At 33.2% G+C, this 16,914-nt stretch overlaps 1 protein-coding gene across 1 annotated transcript in view; it reads right to left on the bottom strand.

The window, feature by feature from the left end:
- ROBO2 (roundabout guidance receptor 2) overlaps positions 1-16,914 on the bottom strand; it is a 722,028-nt gene that overhangs the window by 103,892 nt on the left and 601,222 nt on the right. Inside the window, exons 6-8 of the mRNA XM_070943636.1 lie at positions 12,866-12,996; positions 9,336-9,347; positions 1,295-1,419 (exon numbers count right to left, since the gene is read on the bottom strand). Coding sequence (XP_070799737.1) covers positions 1,295-1,419; positions 9,336-9,347; positions 12,866-12,996 — 268 coding nt within the window. The remainder of the gene's footprint in view (positions 1-1,294; positions 1,420-9,335; positions 9,348-12,865; positions 12,997-16,914) is intronic.

Genomic DNA, 16,914 nt, shown 5'->3' with positions numbered 1-16,914 from the left:
TATTTACTTTATTCATTAAACATGAAACTCGAGTCAACTGAACAATCAAAAATGCATCACAAATACCACTGACTGGTGCTAATGGTTGATACGGGCTGCTGCCAGCATCCTAGGTATCAACCAAGTACCTTCTTAAAATACACAATGTTCCAAGTAGTGCAGTTTTTTGCAGTTCCGCTGGTGTTATTGCAGGAAGCTGCAATTTGTTGATGTATCTTATAAAATTCTTGGACATGATACCAAGTGTCCCAATGACAATGGGTACTACTGTTACATGTTTCATCCATAGCTGTGTAGTTTCGATGGCCAGGTTGCGATATTTCATGATTTTTTCCAGTTCATTTTCTTCGGCTCTGGCAGCTCCTGGTACTGCGATGTCAATAAATTGTATGTTTCGATTTTTGATAACTGTGATATCTGGCATGTTATGTTCCAAGTGACGATCTGTCTGTATTCGAAAGTCCCACAAGATCTTCACCTTCTCATTTTCTATAATTTTTCCACTTTATGTTCCCATGATTTTTTTGGAAACAGGTAAATTGTATTTTTTACAACTCGGTCGTGTCTAGCTTTGTAATCAGTTTGTGTGATTTTGCTGCATTCACATATTAAATGTGAAACAGTTTCGACTTTGTTGTTGCAAAGTTGGCAGTTTGGATTGTCGGTGGATTTTTGTATCTTTGCTTTCATGGCATTAGTTTGTAGTGCTTGTTCTTGAGCAGCGAGTATTAAACCTTCCATTTCTTTCTTGATGGTTCCCATCTTAAAAGAAATGGAAGGTTTAATACTCGCTGCTCAAGAACAAGCATTACAAACTAATGCCTAATAACAAACTTATATTATTATTATTATTATTATTATTATTATTATTATTATTATTATTATTATTTATTTATTTATTCATGAAACATGAAACTCAGTCAACTGAACATTCAAAAATGCATCACAAATACCATTGACTGGTGCTAATGGTTGATTCGGGTTGCTGCCAGCATCCTAGGTATTATTATTATTATTATTATTATTATTATTATTATTATTATTATTATTATTATTATTATTATTATTATTGCCATTCATAATACTGATATAAATAAATAAGGGAATTGTGCCTCTTTGCTGGAAGTGCCTGCAAATTGGAACATGATCTGCATAAACCTTTCAAGTAATAGTGTTTTTTTATATGTGCTTTGAGGAAAACTTCTGTCATGCAGATACCCTTTCTGACACATTGGTTCCAAAGATTGGTATACCTCCAGTAATTAAAGAATTAATTCTCATTTAAAGAACTTACCTGGCTGCCTTCCTTTTGCCAAAATACTGCTGGCTGAGGATTTCCTTTAGTTTCACATGGGAATGTTACTGTTCTTCCCTGGGCAACAATCTGATCACGTGGCCTTACCACAAACTGTGGAGGTGCTATGAGGTGAGAAGTCAAAATAAGACATTAAGAAGTGAAAGGTTTTAAGAACTATAACAATAAGTTAAAGATCACAATATTTTCAATTTCAGAAATCAACTTTGACTCAAAAGAAGTAAAAATTGTAAGTTAGCAAATGCTAAATTAAAGAACAAGGAATACAATTTTTTAAAAGAAATATATATACAGCATACCTTGAAGTTTTATTCTGTCAACGTGTGGTCCTTGGTCTTGTACAGTACACTTTAGGACCATAGGACTAATGGAAAATGTGCAATATAAATTTCTAAGAAATATCTTACAAATTCTATAGTGTGCCTCAAACATAGCCCTCCATTGTGAGACTTAGATCAAAACTAAGATTTAGCTATTTTTTAAACTTATTGGTAAAAACTAACGTTGTCAACTTTGACACTAACAATAATTTTAGGGCAGATGAAGGAGATATCTGCTAAATAAGCTGCAGCAGTGCGAAGTGACAACAACATTGGGTAGAAGGAGTATGACAAAGGTCTGATGGAGGAGAACGAGAGACGACGTGGAAATTAAAGGCCAAAATAATCCAAGTGATGGTAAGAGCACTCAGGGCTGTGACTTCTAAGATGGGAGAGTGATTCCAATAGATCCAATGAATGTCAGAGCTCTATGTTCAAAAGAGTAGGGACAGCTAAGATACTGTGGAGAATCCTCAAACTCCCAGGTCTCTGGTAGAGAACTTGAAATTCCTGTTTTCATTGGTTGATAGAAGTAGAGACATCCAGTGATGGCATACAAAAAACCCTATGATTGCCTGCTTAACCATATCTAATTGTTTTAAATTTAGAATTTTACTGATGCTTTTCATTAATTCTTGCCATTTAACTTTAGTTAGGGATATTATCTTAGCATTGAACAAGAACATGACTTTATTGCTTGTTTCTAGGTTACTTGTATTTCAGGCTTTAGCTCTTTTTAAGTACTAATAATAGCACATTAGAATATTCTAATAAATGGAAAGAATGTATTGTTACTCTTGTTTGATGTTTGTTATTTTTTATTACGCTGGTCTGTGACTTATGCAAAGATGATACTGTTATTAATACCATAGCATCCATACATTTTAAATGAAGACATCCATGGCTTTTTTTCATCAAAAATCCCAAAGATTTGGAATTTGGGATTATATATTTTCTGAAAGGTAACAATTTAACATTTATTATTTCCAGTTTATTCAGAATTAAACATGTAAAAGATGTAGGTTTCATCTCATCTGTTTTCACAGGTTACATATGCGCATCTTTATTATATGGTGTGAAGCACTATGTAACAAACTACAGCAACTTATATCAAAGGTGGACAAACTCTCAATAATTAGTGGCATAGCTCGGATTGTGGATTTTCCAGAGACTCTCCATTTAATTTAGTGATTTGGAAAAGGGCTGTCTTTCCTTGAGGGACTTAAAATTATGAGAATTGGAGTGGAAAACCTTTGGGAGTCAAAAATCAACCTGAAAGCTAAAACAAGAAGCAGAATCATACCATAAATATTGGTAATTTTCCTGCCAAACATTGTTGTCATACTTTTAAGGAGATGGGGACCTACAAATTGGGTGCTTGATGAGAGATGTGAAAAGGGTACAAATCAGCATAGCTGCATGAGGCACAGTAATTACCCCATTAATTGATAAGAAGTGAAATAAGAACCATAATAAATATTGGTAATTTTCATTAAACACTTTAGAATATTGTAGTAATCAGTTAATTACATAGAAATTCATCAAATACGTAGTTTCATTAAAAAGATGAACTTGGTTGAAATAATATTTGACCAGCTGTATCAAAAGGAATTAATACCAATTGGAAAGAAATAAAGCATTTTATATTTAGAATGCAACTATAAAAGCACAAAAAGGCAAAATAAACAATATTATTTAAATCTTAAAAATGTTAATAAGATGTATTTAAAGTTGCTTGAAAAGCTTATAGTTCAACAGTAGTTCATATGAAACTTGCATGATTTATTAACACAATCATAGGAAATGATGAGAACCCAAAATACATTTAATTCATATTGAAAGATCTAGAACAAATATGTTCTGAATGTCCTTTCATTTGCATTCAAATTATTTTCTAATTAATTGTGTAAACCTTGTGACCACAGATGGGTTTCAGCAGGCTCTGACCAATTCTGGAGAATCGGTAGCAGAAATTTTGAGTAGTTCGGAGAACCGGTAGTAAAAATTCTGACTGGCCATGCCCCCATCTACTCTCTGCTTCCCAAGTCCCAGCTGATCGGGAGGAAATGGGGATTTTGTAGTAACCTTGCTCTGGATTGGTGAGGGAATGGCAATTTTACAGTATCCTTCCCCTGCCATGCCCACCAAGCCATGCCACACCTACCAAGCCACACCCACAAAACCGGTAGTAAAAAATTTTGAAACCTACCACTGCTTGTGACTGAATTTGAGATTCATAACTAAATTCATAAGTAAGCTTTTTTCTGAACTGAAAGTAGCTGATGTACAGCCTTATTAACTTGATTGTAGACTGCTCTTTCCTGAACTTGTGGCTCCTCTAATAATTGTACAGGCATAGAACAGTTCAGAAATGTTTTAGTTCTATGACCAAAAATGAGAATTTATTCAGAATGCATATTGGGTGTATTCAGATATATCTTATATGTCTGTCATTTGACATCGTTTGAACAGTTCAGATTCTTTGGATTGCATCAGTGGTGGGTTGCCCCTGGTTCGCACCAGTTCTATAGAACTGGTACTAAAATTGGCGGGAGGCTCCGCCCACTGACCCCAACATCATCAAAATGCTTCTGTGCATGTGCATAAGCTTCTGCGCTTGCGCAGAAGAGCACACACATGGGCAAAGCAAATGCGTGGCTCCGTTGTGAACCGGTAGTAAAGGTAAGTAGAACCCACCCCTGGATTGCATCTAGTACGTTTTTGTTTTGCATTGTCTTCTGCCACATCTGTTTTTGGGTTCATCAGCTTAAGCTTTGTGATGTCAGTTAAAATTGGCCTTAGAGGCTAGGGGAAAGAAAACAGGTATATGGAATCAGTTCCCTACTGAGCCTTTTTTTTGGGGGGGGGGGGGTGCTACAGGGCAAACTCTGAATTGTCACATGGCCCTAAATCAGATTGCAATTTTAGAGGGAAATCCTACAGGCACTTATATGTCAATCTGAATCTAGCATGACACACACCAATGTGTAGTCCCATCTTAAAAACAAAAATTGGTGATAGATTAGGTATTTAATAATATATGATGAATATATATGATTCCTGCAATTTTAGCTGCTGAACGACATTTCTTATTCGATACTAAGACTTCACAGTTGTAATCAGTCAAAGGAAAGCATAGCAGTTACTAATGCACCAATTGCATGACTACCCTATTGATCTGGTACCAGGGGCTAAAATCCCTGTTGGATGTCTCTACTCCATCACAACCTAAGTTGATAGTCTTGAAGGGATCCATTGATAAAAATGTGAAAAGAGGCTTTATTTTGACCCTTAGCCTTTCCTGCCGTGGCTCCTACACTGTTCTTTAGAAAGAAATTGGGAGAACCTAATGTCTGCAACGATTACTGGCAACTGTATCAGATTATTGTTTATAATCATTACCCTTTGTCATTCATTTATGAATGCCTCTACAATGCTAAATGTTTATCAAGTTAGATATTAGAGGTTGTACAATTTAATGTGCAAAAGAAAGAAATGAATGGAACAGTGTTTTGAACACACTATGGGCATACTGAATGTATATGGTCATGTGACTTGGATTGATGAATCCTCCTGTAATCTTCTAGCATTTTATGAGTCATGTATTCTGAGATGTCCTGGATCATTATATCATTATTTATATTGATGATATCCTGATTTTCTTGACTTCTATTGCAGAGCATGAATAACATGTCAGACCAATTTACAGAGACTGCAGAAAAATAATCTATTTAAAAAACTCACGTAGTATGAATTTGAGAGTACCACAATAGAATTTCTGAGTAATTATGATAGTGCCATGATAAACTGGATGCTATCTTGTCTTGGTAGTCATCACACAAGGATATACAATGCCTCCTGGGCTTTGCAAATTATGATCAGTTTTTTTTATTATTTGATTTGCTGAAGTCACAACACCATTGACCAACCTCTTCCAGAAGGTCGCTTTTCAATAAGATGAGAAGGCTCAAAATGCTTTTGAAGCTTTAAAGTCTGCATTTGCCTTTCAGCTCAATCTTTGTCACCCAGATCCAACAAGTCCTTTTGTTATAGAGACTGACACTTTTGAGGCAGTGTACTACTCCAGGCAGACTTGATGCTCCTCCAGTATATTCTCCTGTGGCTATTACTGTCAGAAACTGAAAGATGGCTGAGAAAAACAATATCACTGGGAGCAGGAACTGCCAGCAATTAAAGCTACTTTTGAAATCTTGTGACATCTGCTAGAAGGCACCAGGTACCCAGTGGAAGTCTGTACTGATCACCAGAATCATGAACATCTTCAAACTACCAGGAAACTAAATCAAATACTAATCCACTCATCATTTTTCTTTGTTCAGTTTAATTTCAGAATTGCATCCCTTGCAGCCATAATAAATGTGCTGATGCCCTCTATGAACACTCTGACACTGACTCCTAATCTGCTATGTCAAATCTTCAGAAAACACTGTCGTTCCATTAATTCTACTATAGGAACTAAAGGAACCGTAACATCTAGATAGTTATGCACAGTCATGTTGGGGGGAAATTGCAGGGGAAATTCTTGCAATTTAAGTTTCCACTGAGCCCTTATGGAGCATGGTCCTGAGACTGAGCCACAAAAGTCCACAGGCAAGGCACTTTGGACAATTTAAGATTCTGTATTTTATTCAAAATTCCTGCTGGCTCCATCTCCAAATGGAGGTGGAACAGTATATCACTTCCTGTCCTGATTGCTGCTGAGTCAAGGATATTCCAGGAAAGCTACCTGGGGAACTTCTATTAGTGTGAACATTGGAAAGATCCTGACAAGCCATGTGCCTCTGTATCAGGGGTGAAATGCGCCTGGTTCGGACCGGCTCAGGTGAGTAGGTAGCGATGGTGGCGGGCAGTTCGGAGAACCGGTAGCAAAAATCCCTGCCCCCGCCCCCTATGCCCAACTGAGCTGTGCGATCATCAGAGCCTTTTTTTTCTTTTAAATGGCTCTGACCAGCCAAGCTCTGACGATCCCAGCTGAATTGCCTACTAATCAGGCAACTCAGCTTGGATCGCCAGAGCCATGTAAAAGAAAAAAACTTTTTTCCTTTTAAATGGCTCTGCCTGCTAATCGGTAGCAAAAATCCCTCCCCCTCCCCCCCTCAGCTTGCTTACCTTAGCTGCTGGTCGCAACGCCTTGCTGTAATCCCTGCAATCGATTGCATCAGCAAGCAACTGAATCTCCCTGCCTGCAATCAAGCAGGCAGGAAGTTGTGGACTTCAACTCCCAGAATTCCTCAGCCAGCAAAGCAAAGCTGGCTGAGGAATTCTGGGAGTTGAAGTCTACAAGTCTTAAAGTTGCCAAGGTTGGAGACCCCTGTTCAATTGGGTAAGTTTTTTCCCCCTTTGGGAGCTTTAAAAAAAATAATTAATTGGGGTTTTTTTTAGTTGTTCTTTTTTTAGACCTAGCCATTTAAAGTTTAGGAAGTTTTAAATTTAGCTGCTTTTATATAAAAATAAGTGATTATCAAGAAGACAATTGGATTGATCTTCTGGCTGCAGTGGAGTTAGCCTACAACAATGTATAATGGATGTTTATGGATCTCCATAAAGATATCTCTGTTCCAAGATAATTATTGTTTCCACCCTTATTTCTTTTTTTTTGAATTCCTCTAATTCATCCATTCTAGTCAAAGATCAGTTTTCATAGGAACTGACGGCAACCCATCAAGTCCTCCAAGACCAGGTACAGGAAGCAAAAAACTTCAACATCGTCAACCTAGACTAGAGTCACCTTGTCTTTTGCAGACTGTGTGTGAATTTCCACCTGACATTTGTTACTTAATGCAGATCCAAAAAACCTAGATGACCAGTTCCTGGTTCTTTTTCCCATTGAAACAGAGGCTTATCACCTGCAATTTTCAAAATGCACTCAATCTTCCATATATTGTAATGGTTCCCAATGCTGCAGCAAATACTCATCGCCAGATGTTCAGCTTCCATCATGTGTCACGGTAGATGGTGAACCTAAGTATTATGTGATACATATTTTGGATTCCCATTGGTATGAACATTGATTACAGTACTTGATATCTAAAAGGGAAATGGCGGAGAGGAATGTTCCTGGGAGGATGCACCATACTTGGTATTTCAGTTTCACTGCTGATGCCCCCAAAATCCTGAACCCTCAAGTGAGGTTGGAGGAGATTGTGGAGGGGGGGAGACTGTCACAGCTCAGAATTCATGTGCTCAGTCTAAATATGTATAAAAAAATCCCTTATTTAAATACAGATTGCTGCAACCTCATTTAAGAGGCAGCCCTGAGCCATCATCCTTTACTGAAATTGTTTGATCGCTGGTTGTTACATGATGTTCATTTGGATTCTGTTTGTGAAATTTTGACCCTGGACTGGTTGACCACTCTGATCTGGACTTGATTTTAAGTATTATTCTGCATGTTACTGTTTCCAAAACTACCCTGGAAAACTCTTTAAGAGGCTCTGTTTTGATTTGCATTCATTCCCTCCTGATATCTCCTTGAACTTGAGTAAACTGTTAATTTCGATGGCAAATGTGTGTGAATGTATAATTGAAACCCGGGGCAGGACAATAACTGCAACTGTATTTTGGACAAACAAACCAGGTAGAAACAATGCAATAGTATTTCTGTGTACAAAGATATTGTTTTGTCTATCTGAAAATCTGATCAGAACAATAATAGACAACAATGGAGGGAAAGAAATTAATGCTCTATTTCCAGAATTTATCTAATGTAAACTCCTATAGAAGATAATCCAAATGCATATAATTTAACAATTTAAGGGATAATTTAATAATTCATACCGATAATTTAATGAGTTCAAATTGATTTTTCATGTTTGGCTTTGGAAAATGAAAATAATGCAACAAGCAATGATTAATTTCAGATCTTTTCTTTTCCTCTCAGACAGAATAAAAACTTTTAAAACTATATCTACCCTGTATTTCATATCACATACAACCAAAGGACACTTACATATTTGACACATTAGTAAAAAGCTTCTTTTATTTCAGTTGAAACCCTATAAAATAATGGTAATGATATCAAAATTTTTATAACCTCTCAGTATTAGTATTGTTATTTAACAATGTCACTGAAAAAACAATCTCTAGAAATGTCATTTCACAGAACATTGCACCAGTATTCTGTTGTATATTGCATTGAGCATACTGAACACAAAACACAACTGGCATTTCTACTGCTAATAAAAATGACATGGATAACAGTTCTTAAATAAGTTCTGTATAAATATTTATGTAATACTGGAAACAAAATTCATTTCAGGTAAAGCATAACTTTTATATCTTTTCAAAAAATTCAGCATCAAAAATATAAGCCTACTTATACCAATCACTGCTGTTTTAATTTTTTTTCAGTACATTACTACAGATACCGTCAAAGAGTATAATTTCATTTTTTTCAGTGAGGGTACAAATTAGATTGCAGGTTTTTAATCAAATATATTCATTATTTCTATTATGCAACATTTCAGATTCAGAAATGACACCAAATTATTAAGGTCCTTGCATTGTTCTAATTTTTCTACTGTATAATAACTTTGAAAACAGGTAAATAATAATTCTTTCATTCTCTATCGGATATTTAGTAATTAATAATTATTTTAAAACACATATGTATGATAATAAATGAAAGATGGAGAATTATATGAAATTATGCTAAAATGGATAGAAGGATGGCTACTTACCAACAGGACGAGCTGGAGATATTACAATGGTGTGGTGAGAACGTAACAAAATTAAAGAAAAAAAAAAGAATTTGTCAGAATGCATGATGTGTAATGCTATGCTATATGTGGATAATTACCTGAACATTATACATATATAGCAACCATAATTAATAATTTCTTTCTACTATTTATGATTTTAAAACTGCATTGAGAAATACATACGTAGAATTTGATTATATAGAATTATTGATCTGATTACTTCTGTTGCTAGGTCCATATGACACTATCAAATGTCATTTCAAATATTTAAAGAAAAGCAGCTAAATCCCTAGATTTTTTTTTAATTTAATCCAAACTTACACATTGGAAAATATTAATCCAATTAAAAGAAGAAATATTAGTATTTGACTTAAAGACCAATGGCGTTTAATCATATCTAGCCAGGATTTTGGTAAGCTTGGAGAAAAGCTAAAAGTATCTGGTGATATCTGTGTTTAGGTATAATATTTTAGTAACACATAAAAATGTATTTTTCCACATTCACTGATTCAGATGATAAAATTAAAACAAATAATTTTGAATGATCAGAGGGATTTTAACAGAATTTCAGAAAATGTTGTTGGGTAACTCTTACTTTTTTAAAAAAAAAATGGAACTGATTAATGGGATATTTTTCCTTCAAATGTATGTTAACTTTGAGTGTCTTCAATTTAGCAGTTGTCTATCATGGCTTTAGATTGTTATATTAACAGTGTTTGGCTTATGTATCAGCTCTTTGATTGAAGGACAAACTTAGGTCTGCATGGAGCATTTGTATAAGAAACAAAGCAGTTAAAGAATTAATCACATAATATTGTTAAGTACTTAATTATTACATTAATTATTCAGCTGCATCAGTCAAACTTCACAAAATAAATTTATAATTTTCTTTGAGATATGTAGCTTTTAGCTTTTATACAAATTCTAGATCACTCATTTTAATTATTTTATTTTTTTCTTTATGATTTGCACAATAAAATACTTTCAGTTATAATTTTGTAAGCTGCAAACACAAGAAATGGAATTTAATATGTGTTGATGTGATTGATTGTGATATAACCACAATTTCTTTAAAACTCCCAATGTGAATATTTATTGACTGACTTTCCACTTTCAAAAGCGATGTTAAAACACATTTATAATTAAATTAAAATTAAATTTATAATTAAATTAGGACATTGTCAAACCAACATTTAAAATTAGTTAACTTTACTATTATTTTATGTATATATTTCTAAAAGAATAATCTTATCTAATATCTTTCTATAACAAATGACATAAGAGTTTGAAAAAAATCCATACTGTTGCCAAGCAGAACTGAATTTGTGTACATCTAATAACACTAGAGTTGTTACAGTCACTATTTTTCATAACAGTATGTCTGGCAAAAGTGTTTACGCCTGTCATGGTTTTATTTGAAGTAACTCAGAGTCCAGGAATGTATGAAAGAGGTTTAATGTTAGGAGAACTTTAACCTTGTATAATTCAAATAGTTCATGGAACAAGACACAGTCAAAAATACTCAAATATTTCAGAGATGAAAGTTAATCAGTTAAATTCATAAAATTATTACTTTTCTAATCAAGTTTTATCCTGTGCATGTTTTCTATGGAATAAATTAGACTAAGTTCAAAAGAAAAATTCATAATTTGGCAGTTTCAATGTTATAAGACATGATTTAATATTAATATAATTCAAAAACAATAAAAGCTCTGTAATTGTTATTAAGGAAGGTGCCATAAAAAAGGATTTTAAAACAGCAATTCAACACTGGAAATTTTTTAAGTTTTGATTTTTAAGATAAATTCCATTTGGAACAAGGAACAAATTTTCCAAATTACTTTTACTAACAGAATCTGGTGAACTTTAAGAAAGAAGAGGGATTCCAATTTGGATTTTTTGGCAAGCAACTTATTTTAGTTGCTTTCTTTCTTTTCCCATCCAAATTCATCAATTAACTAAACCATATTATAAAAGCTGGCACCTCAGATCAGTTGACCCATATTCTAATAAAGCAGACCATATAAACTTATATGATATAATGGGGATGAACGAGAAAAAACACTTATGAACCAATTTTTGCAGTTCTAGTGAAATCTTTAGCACATGCTGCTAAAATGTGAACCTGTCTGTGTGATACCCATTATTTTTTATACTTCTATTTTTATGTTTGTGTGTGTATACCCATTTATAAAATGACCTCCAGCTGCATTCCTTACCAATGAAGTTCACAGCTGGCAATGGGAAAAATACACACCAAAAGGAGAATGGATAGAATTTCAGCAAAGATATCTAGTGAAAATATTTCATGAAATCTACAAATATTTTGTTCCTCAGTATCCTTTATAGAATAAACTTTCTCTGTCTCTCTCTCACACACGTTTTAAATCCATCTTGGTTTATATATATGGCAGACCAAAAATCAGGATCCATAGGCCAATCACAATAGATACTGTATTTTGTTAATTTTTTTTCCAGAAAAAAAATTACTGTAGCTATGAATTTTCAAAAGTCACACATCATAAAAAATAAAAGTGTTTGGAAGACAAATGGCAACCAATTCAATAATTTATTGTAATTTATATAACATACTGTCTATTGTCCCTCCCTTTTGCATACCTTGATATTTTCTACTTCTTTTTCTACATCAAAAAAAGATTTACATTCCCATATCTAATCTGTGTTGATATATATGTATAGTATAGCAATCACCACATTTTTCCTCCTTCCTCATACATTCATCTAATTCTTCCTTGATTCTTTATATACAGTGTTTCCCTGAAAATAAGACCCTGTCTTATATTTGTTTTGAACCCTGAAATAAGCGCTTGGCCTTATTGCCATGTGCTGATTGGGCTTATTATCATGGGATGTCTTATTTTGGGGGAAACAGGGTATTGTACTGGTTTGATATATTAAATTTGCTGTGAAAAAATAAAACTCATATATTTCTTGATGACTGGCTTTATAGTCGCCTGTTGCTGCATGGTCAGTTGTAATGAAGAAAACTATATTTTTCATGTATCTATCCTTAATTTTTTTAACGACAGTGCTGGATAAGGAGATATATGATTTCAGCTGCTATTTTTCATTTAAATGTAAAATTGTGAACTTTTTCTTCAATTTCCTTTTTTATAAGATTATAAGAACAAAATGTATAGGCACTTAATTATGCAATGCTTATAAAAATATAAAGCCCTTTTTATTGTCTCTTGGAATTACAGTAACAAGAGTTTTCCTGAGTTTTAAGAACTTTCTCTATAATAAATGTAATGACATCAAAATCTCTTTTTAATCATTAGGAAGTGTATCAATGTCAAAAAACTTTTCTGCATGATATTCTTGACAGTTCTTATCAGTGATCGAAGCAAGCTACAAGCAGAGTTGGTTATTTAAATACAACTGTATCCTGTATTCTAAAAGAGAATCTTAGAATCCAATCTTCAGTCACCAAATGATATGTCCGAATATATTATATGTCGTTATGTTTTAAATAGTTCAGAACTCACCTCGAACTGTAAGAGTTGCAGATGTCTCAACTTTTCCAACTCTGTTTTCAGCTATGCATGTGTATGTTCCTTCATCTAAGCTCACAGCCTTTTTAATACGCAAGGTGTAATCATCTTTGATATCATATCTGCTTTTAGAATAGAAAAGAAAATTATACCAAGTTTAATTTTTCATCTGGAATCCTGTCATCATTATTCTAACACGGAAACATCTCTACAAGGTAATTCATTATATGAAATGACATAATTCCACTAAAAATTAATCTTCATGACACTTTTATTGAACCATGTATTACTTAAAGCTTTACAGCCATAAAATTAGTATGGCTATGTTCATGTCACATTAAAGTTATATTAGGAATATCACTTATACTGTCCTTGTTCTAAACCACTACAATCATATAGCATTATTATCAGTATATAATATCCTAAATTTTATTCTGATCTAACAATATGAAATATACCTATCAAAACATTTCAGCTCTGTAATAACTTAACAAAGTTACATTCAGGGAAATTTTAGACTTTGTACAAGCGAAGTAAAAGATCTGTAAGATTTCTGTGCATGCTAAATGTTCTCAACAAAATATACTATAGCAAATATCTTAAGGGAAAATGTTTTGAAAAAATGTTTTATAAACAAGATTGCTTCATTATAAACAATTATTTAAATGGTATATTAATTAATTTTAAAAATAGGTATACATACTATTCATCAAGCTTTATATGTATATATACAATTTCACATAATTTCCTATTTGACATACTGAAAATGAGACCAGATTGGGCCAATTTATACTATAATCTACTATAATTCAAGGAATACAAAGTTATTTTTATTATCAACAATTTTTTTACACTAATAGGAATAATCTAAAGTTTCTAAAATTTGTATTCTATTTTCCTCAAATTCTTTGGTTTAAGGTCAATGGGAATTATGGATTTTCCTGCAAAGAAATCTTATTATTATTTTCCCAAGGCATCAGATTATTTTAATGTGCACATTCTTTTTAAAAAAAACACATCACATTTTTATTAAAATATATATCTGGCACAATTGAAATGGTGCGCTACCTATTACTAGCATTAAAATATATCATTATAAAGGGTTGAGCAGAGAAATTTTATTCTCCCACACTTACAAACTACTGGTATATAACAGCATGTGAAACTTAATGATTAACTATAGATGATGTCATATTCATAATCACCACATATTCACCAAATATTTTCAATTTTGGACATGGTATTAGAAGTACATTATAATCTGTTCTTGCTTTAGTTAGAGTAAAAGTGATTGGTTCATATGCAGACATTCTAGTATGTTACGGAGAAAGAATAGGAACTTTTAAAGAGAATAAAGTAAGGCTTTAAAATAATAGAAACCAAACTATAGTGAATAACAGGAGTCAGAATGAATCAACAAATGAGATACGGGTTGGAAAGTATGACTGAAGGATATTGATAAAGTTAGGGAAATGATTCCATGGAATGCCAACAGGACAGTATTATCAGGTGAAAAAATTTGAACAATAACATGACAAATTCTCATTAAAAATTAAACAGGAATAGGCTTATCAGACACAAGCAAAAATAGACAAGATTGCCATAACAAGTGGAGATGTTGTATAAGACTTACGAACACAAACACATGTAGAAATTGGAAGTTTAGTAGTTTCATTCATTATGTTTCACATATTGTGGTACAGACTACCATATTTTTTGGAGTATAAGATGCACCGGAATATAAAACACAATTTAGTTTTTGGGAAGGAAAATAGGAAAAAAAAATCTGCCTACCAGGTATTCATCTGGCTAGAGTCCTTAGTCTGGTCAGCTTCAGCACATTAGTTTGCTGGTTTTTATCCCCTGCCATGGGATAAAAAAACAGCTTCTAAAGCACAACTGATCTTTGGAGAGAGAAGCAATAAGAAAAACAGGCAAACCATAGAGATTGCTTCACTTGCTAGCGCCTTGTTAGGGCTGAAAGAAAGCTTCACAGCTGAGAGTCGAAGGGAGCAGGCAAAGCACGGAAGATTGCTTCACTGAAAAAAAGCTTCTAAAGCACAGCTGAGAGTCGGAGGTAGATCGTTTCACTCACAAGCACCTCGTTAGGGCTGAAAAAAAGCTTCGAAAAAGCTACATTTGGAGTGTAAGATGCACCCAAATTTTCAGCCTCTTTTAGGAGGGGGGGAAAAAGTGCGTCTTATACTCCGAAAATACAGTAATTGTAATTCTATGAGGTTAATATTTAAAAAAATAAATATGGAATATGTATATCCATGCTTACAATTTTTTCATGTATGTTATTAATTCAGAAGTAAATTACTCCCAGATGATATTTTGCTCTGTTATTTCTGTTATTTATATGATTGTAACATATTTATGGCTCAGGTTCATCGTAATAAGTTGAAAATGTTAGTTCTAATTCTAAGCAATTGGGGGAAGAATAGCTATAGCCACAAAATTTGACAAAACCTTACATAATATACTTGAAAAAGAACACTAAACTATGAGTGATGTAAGGAGCTCATAATCTAAGTTTATACATTGTTCCCTGTTTTAAAAAAATAGTATACTGATGTATAGAGAAGTGATTCTCTTTTACTATGAAATAGGTTGTGGCAAAAATGTGGCACACATTCATAAAGGTACTTAGAATTTAGAAGCAGCATATTATGGAGTTATTTATTTTCCTTACATTAGTTGTAATATTTAGTTTTAATTTAATTTTACAAGATAATGCAAGATATTTCAGAATTAGAAATTATTATATCAATCACAAAATGACTCTTTAGACTGTCTCATGTTGTGGAGATTTATCTCAACATTAAATGTGGAAATATTTACCAGTTTTGGGTAATTATACTTATTATTCACAAATCTGAATTTGCATTATCATAAAGCAAGATAGATTATTTATAGTGGGCGGGGGGAACCTGTTTCATAGAATACAGTACTAACTGTTAAAAGGAATAATACAGCTTAATTTGTCAGGAAATCAAGGAACCGATTTCATTTTATACATTTTATGAATTTAGACATTACATCAAATTCAGTTATTCATGGCTGAATGGACTAATTAACTCTTATGAAATTATTAAGCATGTTAGATAGTCTTTTTTTAGAACACATATTTGTTTTACAGTTTTCAATTATAGCTCAGCAGTTTAGAACAAGGTTGGTCATCTGTACAGCTCCTTTACAGAATGGTGGTTTGTATTCTATTATTTATGATAATTAATGTTGTACCTTGTGAATAAAGAAAAAATATAACATCTAAAATGGTAAAATATTACTAACTTTACAATCATGGAGTGATAATGTGCAGCGGCAAGTGCTCAAATAAAGAAGCAGCAGAAAAAGTCTTTACATTTTCCTTTACATTATTTTAAGAAAAAATGAGACAATTATATTTAATATAAAATAAACAATTGTAAATTGAGATAACAATAACAATGCAGAAAAAGCTTTCCAAAACCAGCAGTGGCCTTGGCCATATGTACACAACCATACACACGACCAAAATAAGTTTATCTTTCACATTTTTCTTCTGAATTTTTTCTTAGTTTTTAAATTTATAAAGGCCTGCAAGAAACTGTATATTGAAAAACATGAATATAAAAAGGCTTGAATTAAAATATGAATTTAAGGAAAGTCTTACTAAATGTCTTTGTAATTGGAAACTTTAAAAAATAATATGTAAAGATATATGTTATTATAAATTTTTGGTCAGGAAGAAAAGAAATCTGAGTCCCAGGCAAATCTGTAACTGGAATAAGCATCTTAGGCAAGACTATCTCTAGTTCTCACAAGATGGAAGAAAATAGGGGGGAATAGAAAATTCAGAATTGCAACCCTATAAAATATAGTAATAGCAGTGGTGGGATTCATTTTTTAACAACCGGTTTTATGAGCGTGGCTTAATTGGGGGGGTGTGGCTTAATGGTCATGTGACCAGGTGGGCGTGACTTGGTGGTCATGTGACTGGGTGGGTGTGGCTAGCTGGTCATGTGACCGGGTGGGCGTGACTATGTGCATAGGGACTA

Source organism: Pituophis catenifer, unplaced genomic scaffold (genome assembly GCF_029215685.1).
Source record: "Pituophis catenifer annectens isolate HBS135680 unplaced genomic scaffold, rPitCat1.0.hap2 SCAF_4, whole genome shotgun sequence".
Classification (NCBI taxonomy): domain Eukaryota; kingdom Metazoa; phylum Chordata; class Lepidosauria; order Squamata; family Colubridae; genus Pituophis; species Pituophis catenifer.
The sequence above is the reverse complement of the archived record's forward strand: the minus strand, read 5'-3'. Positions and strand labels throughout refer to the sequence as shown.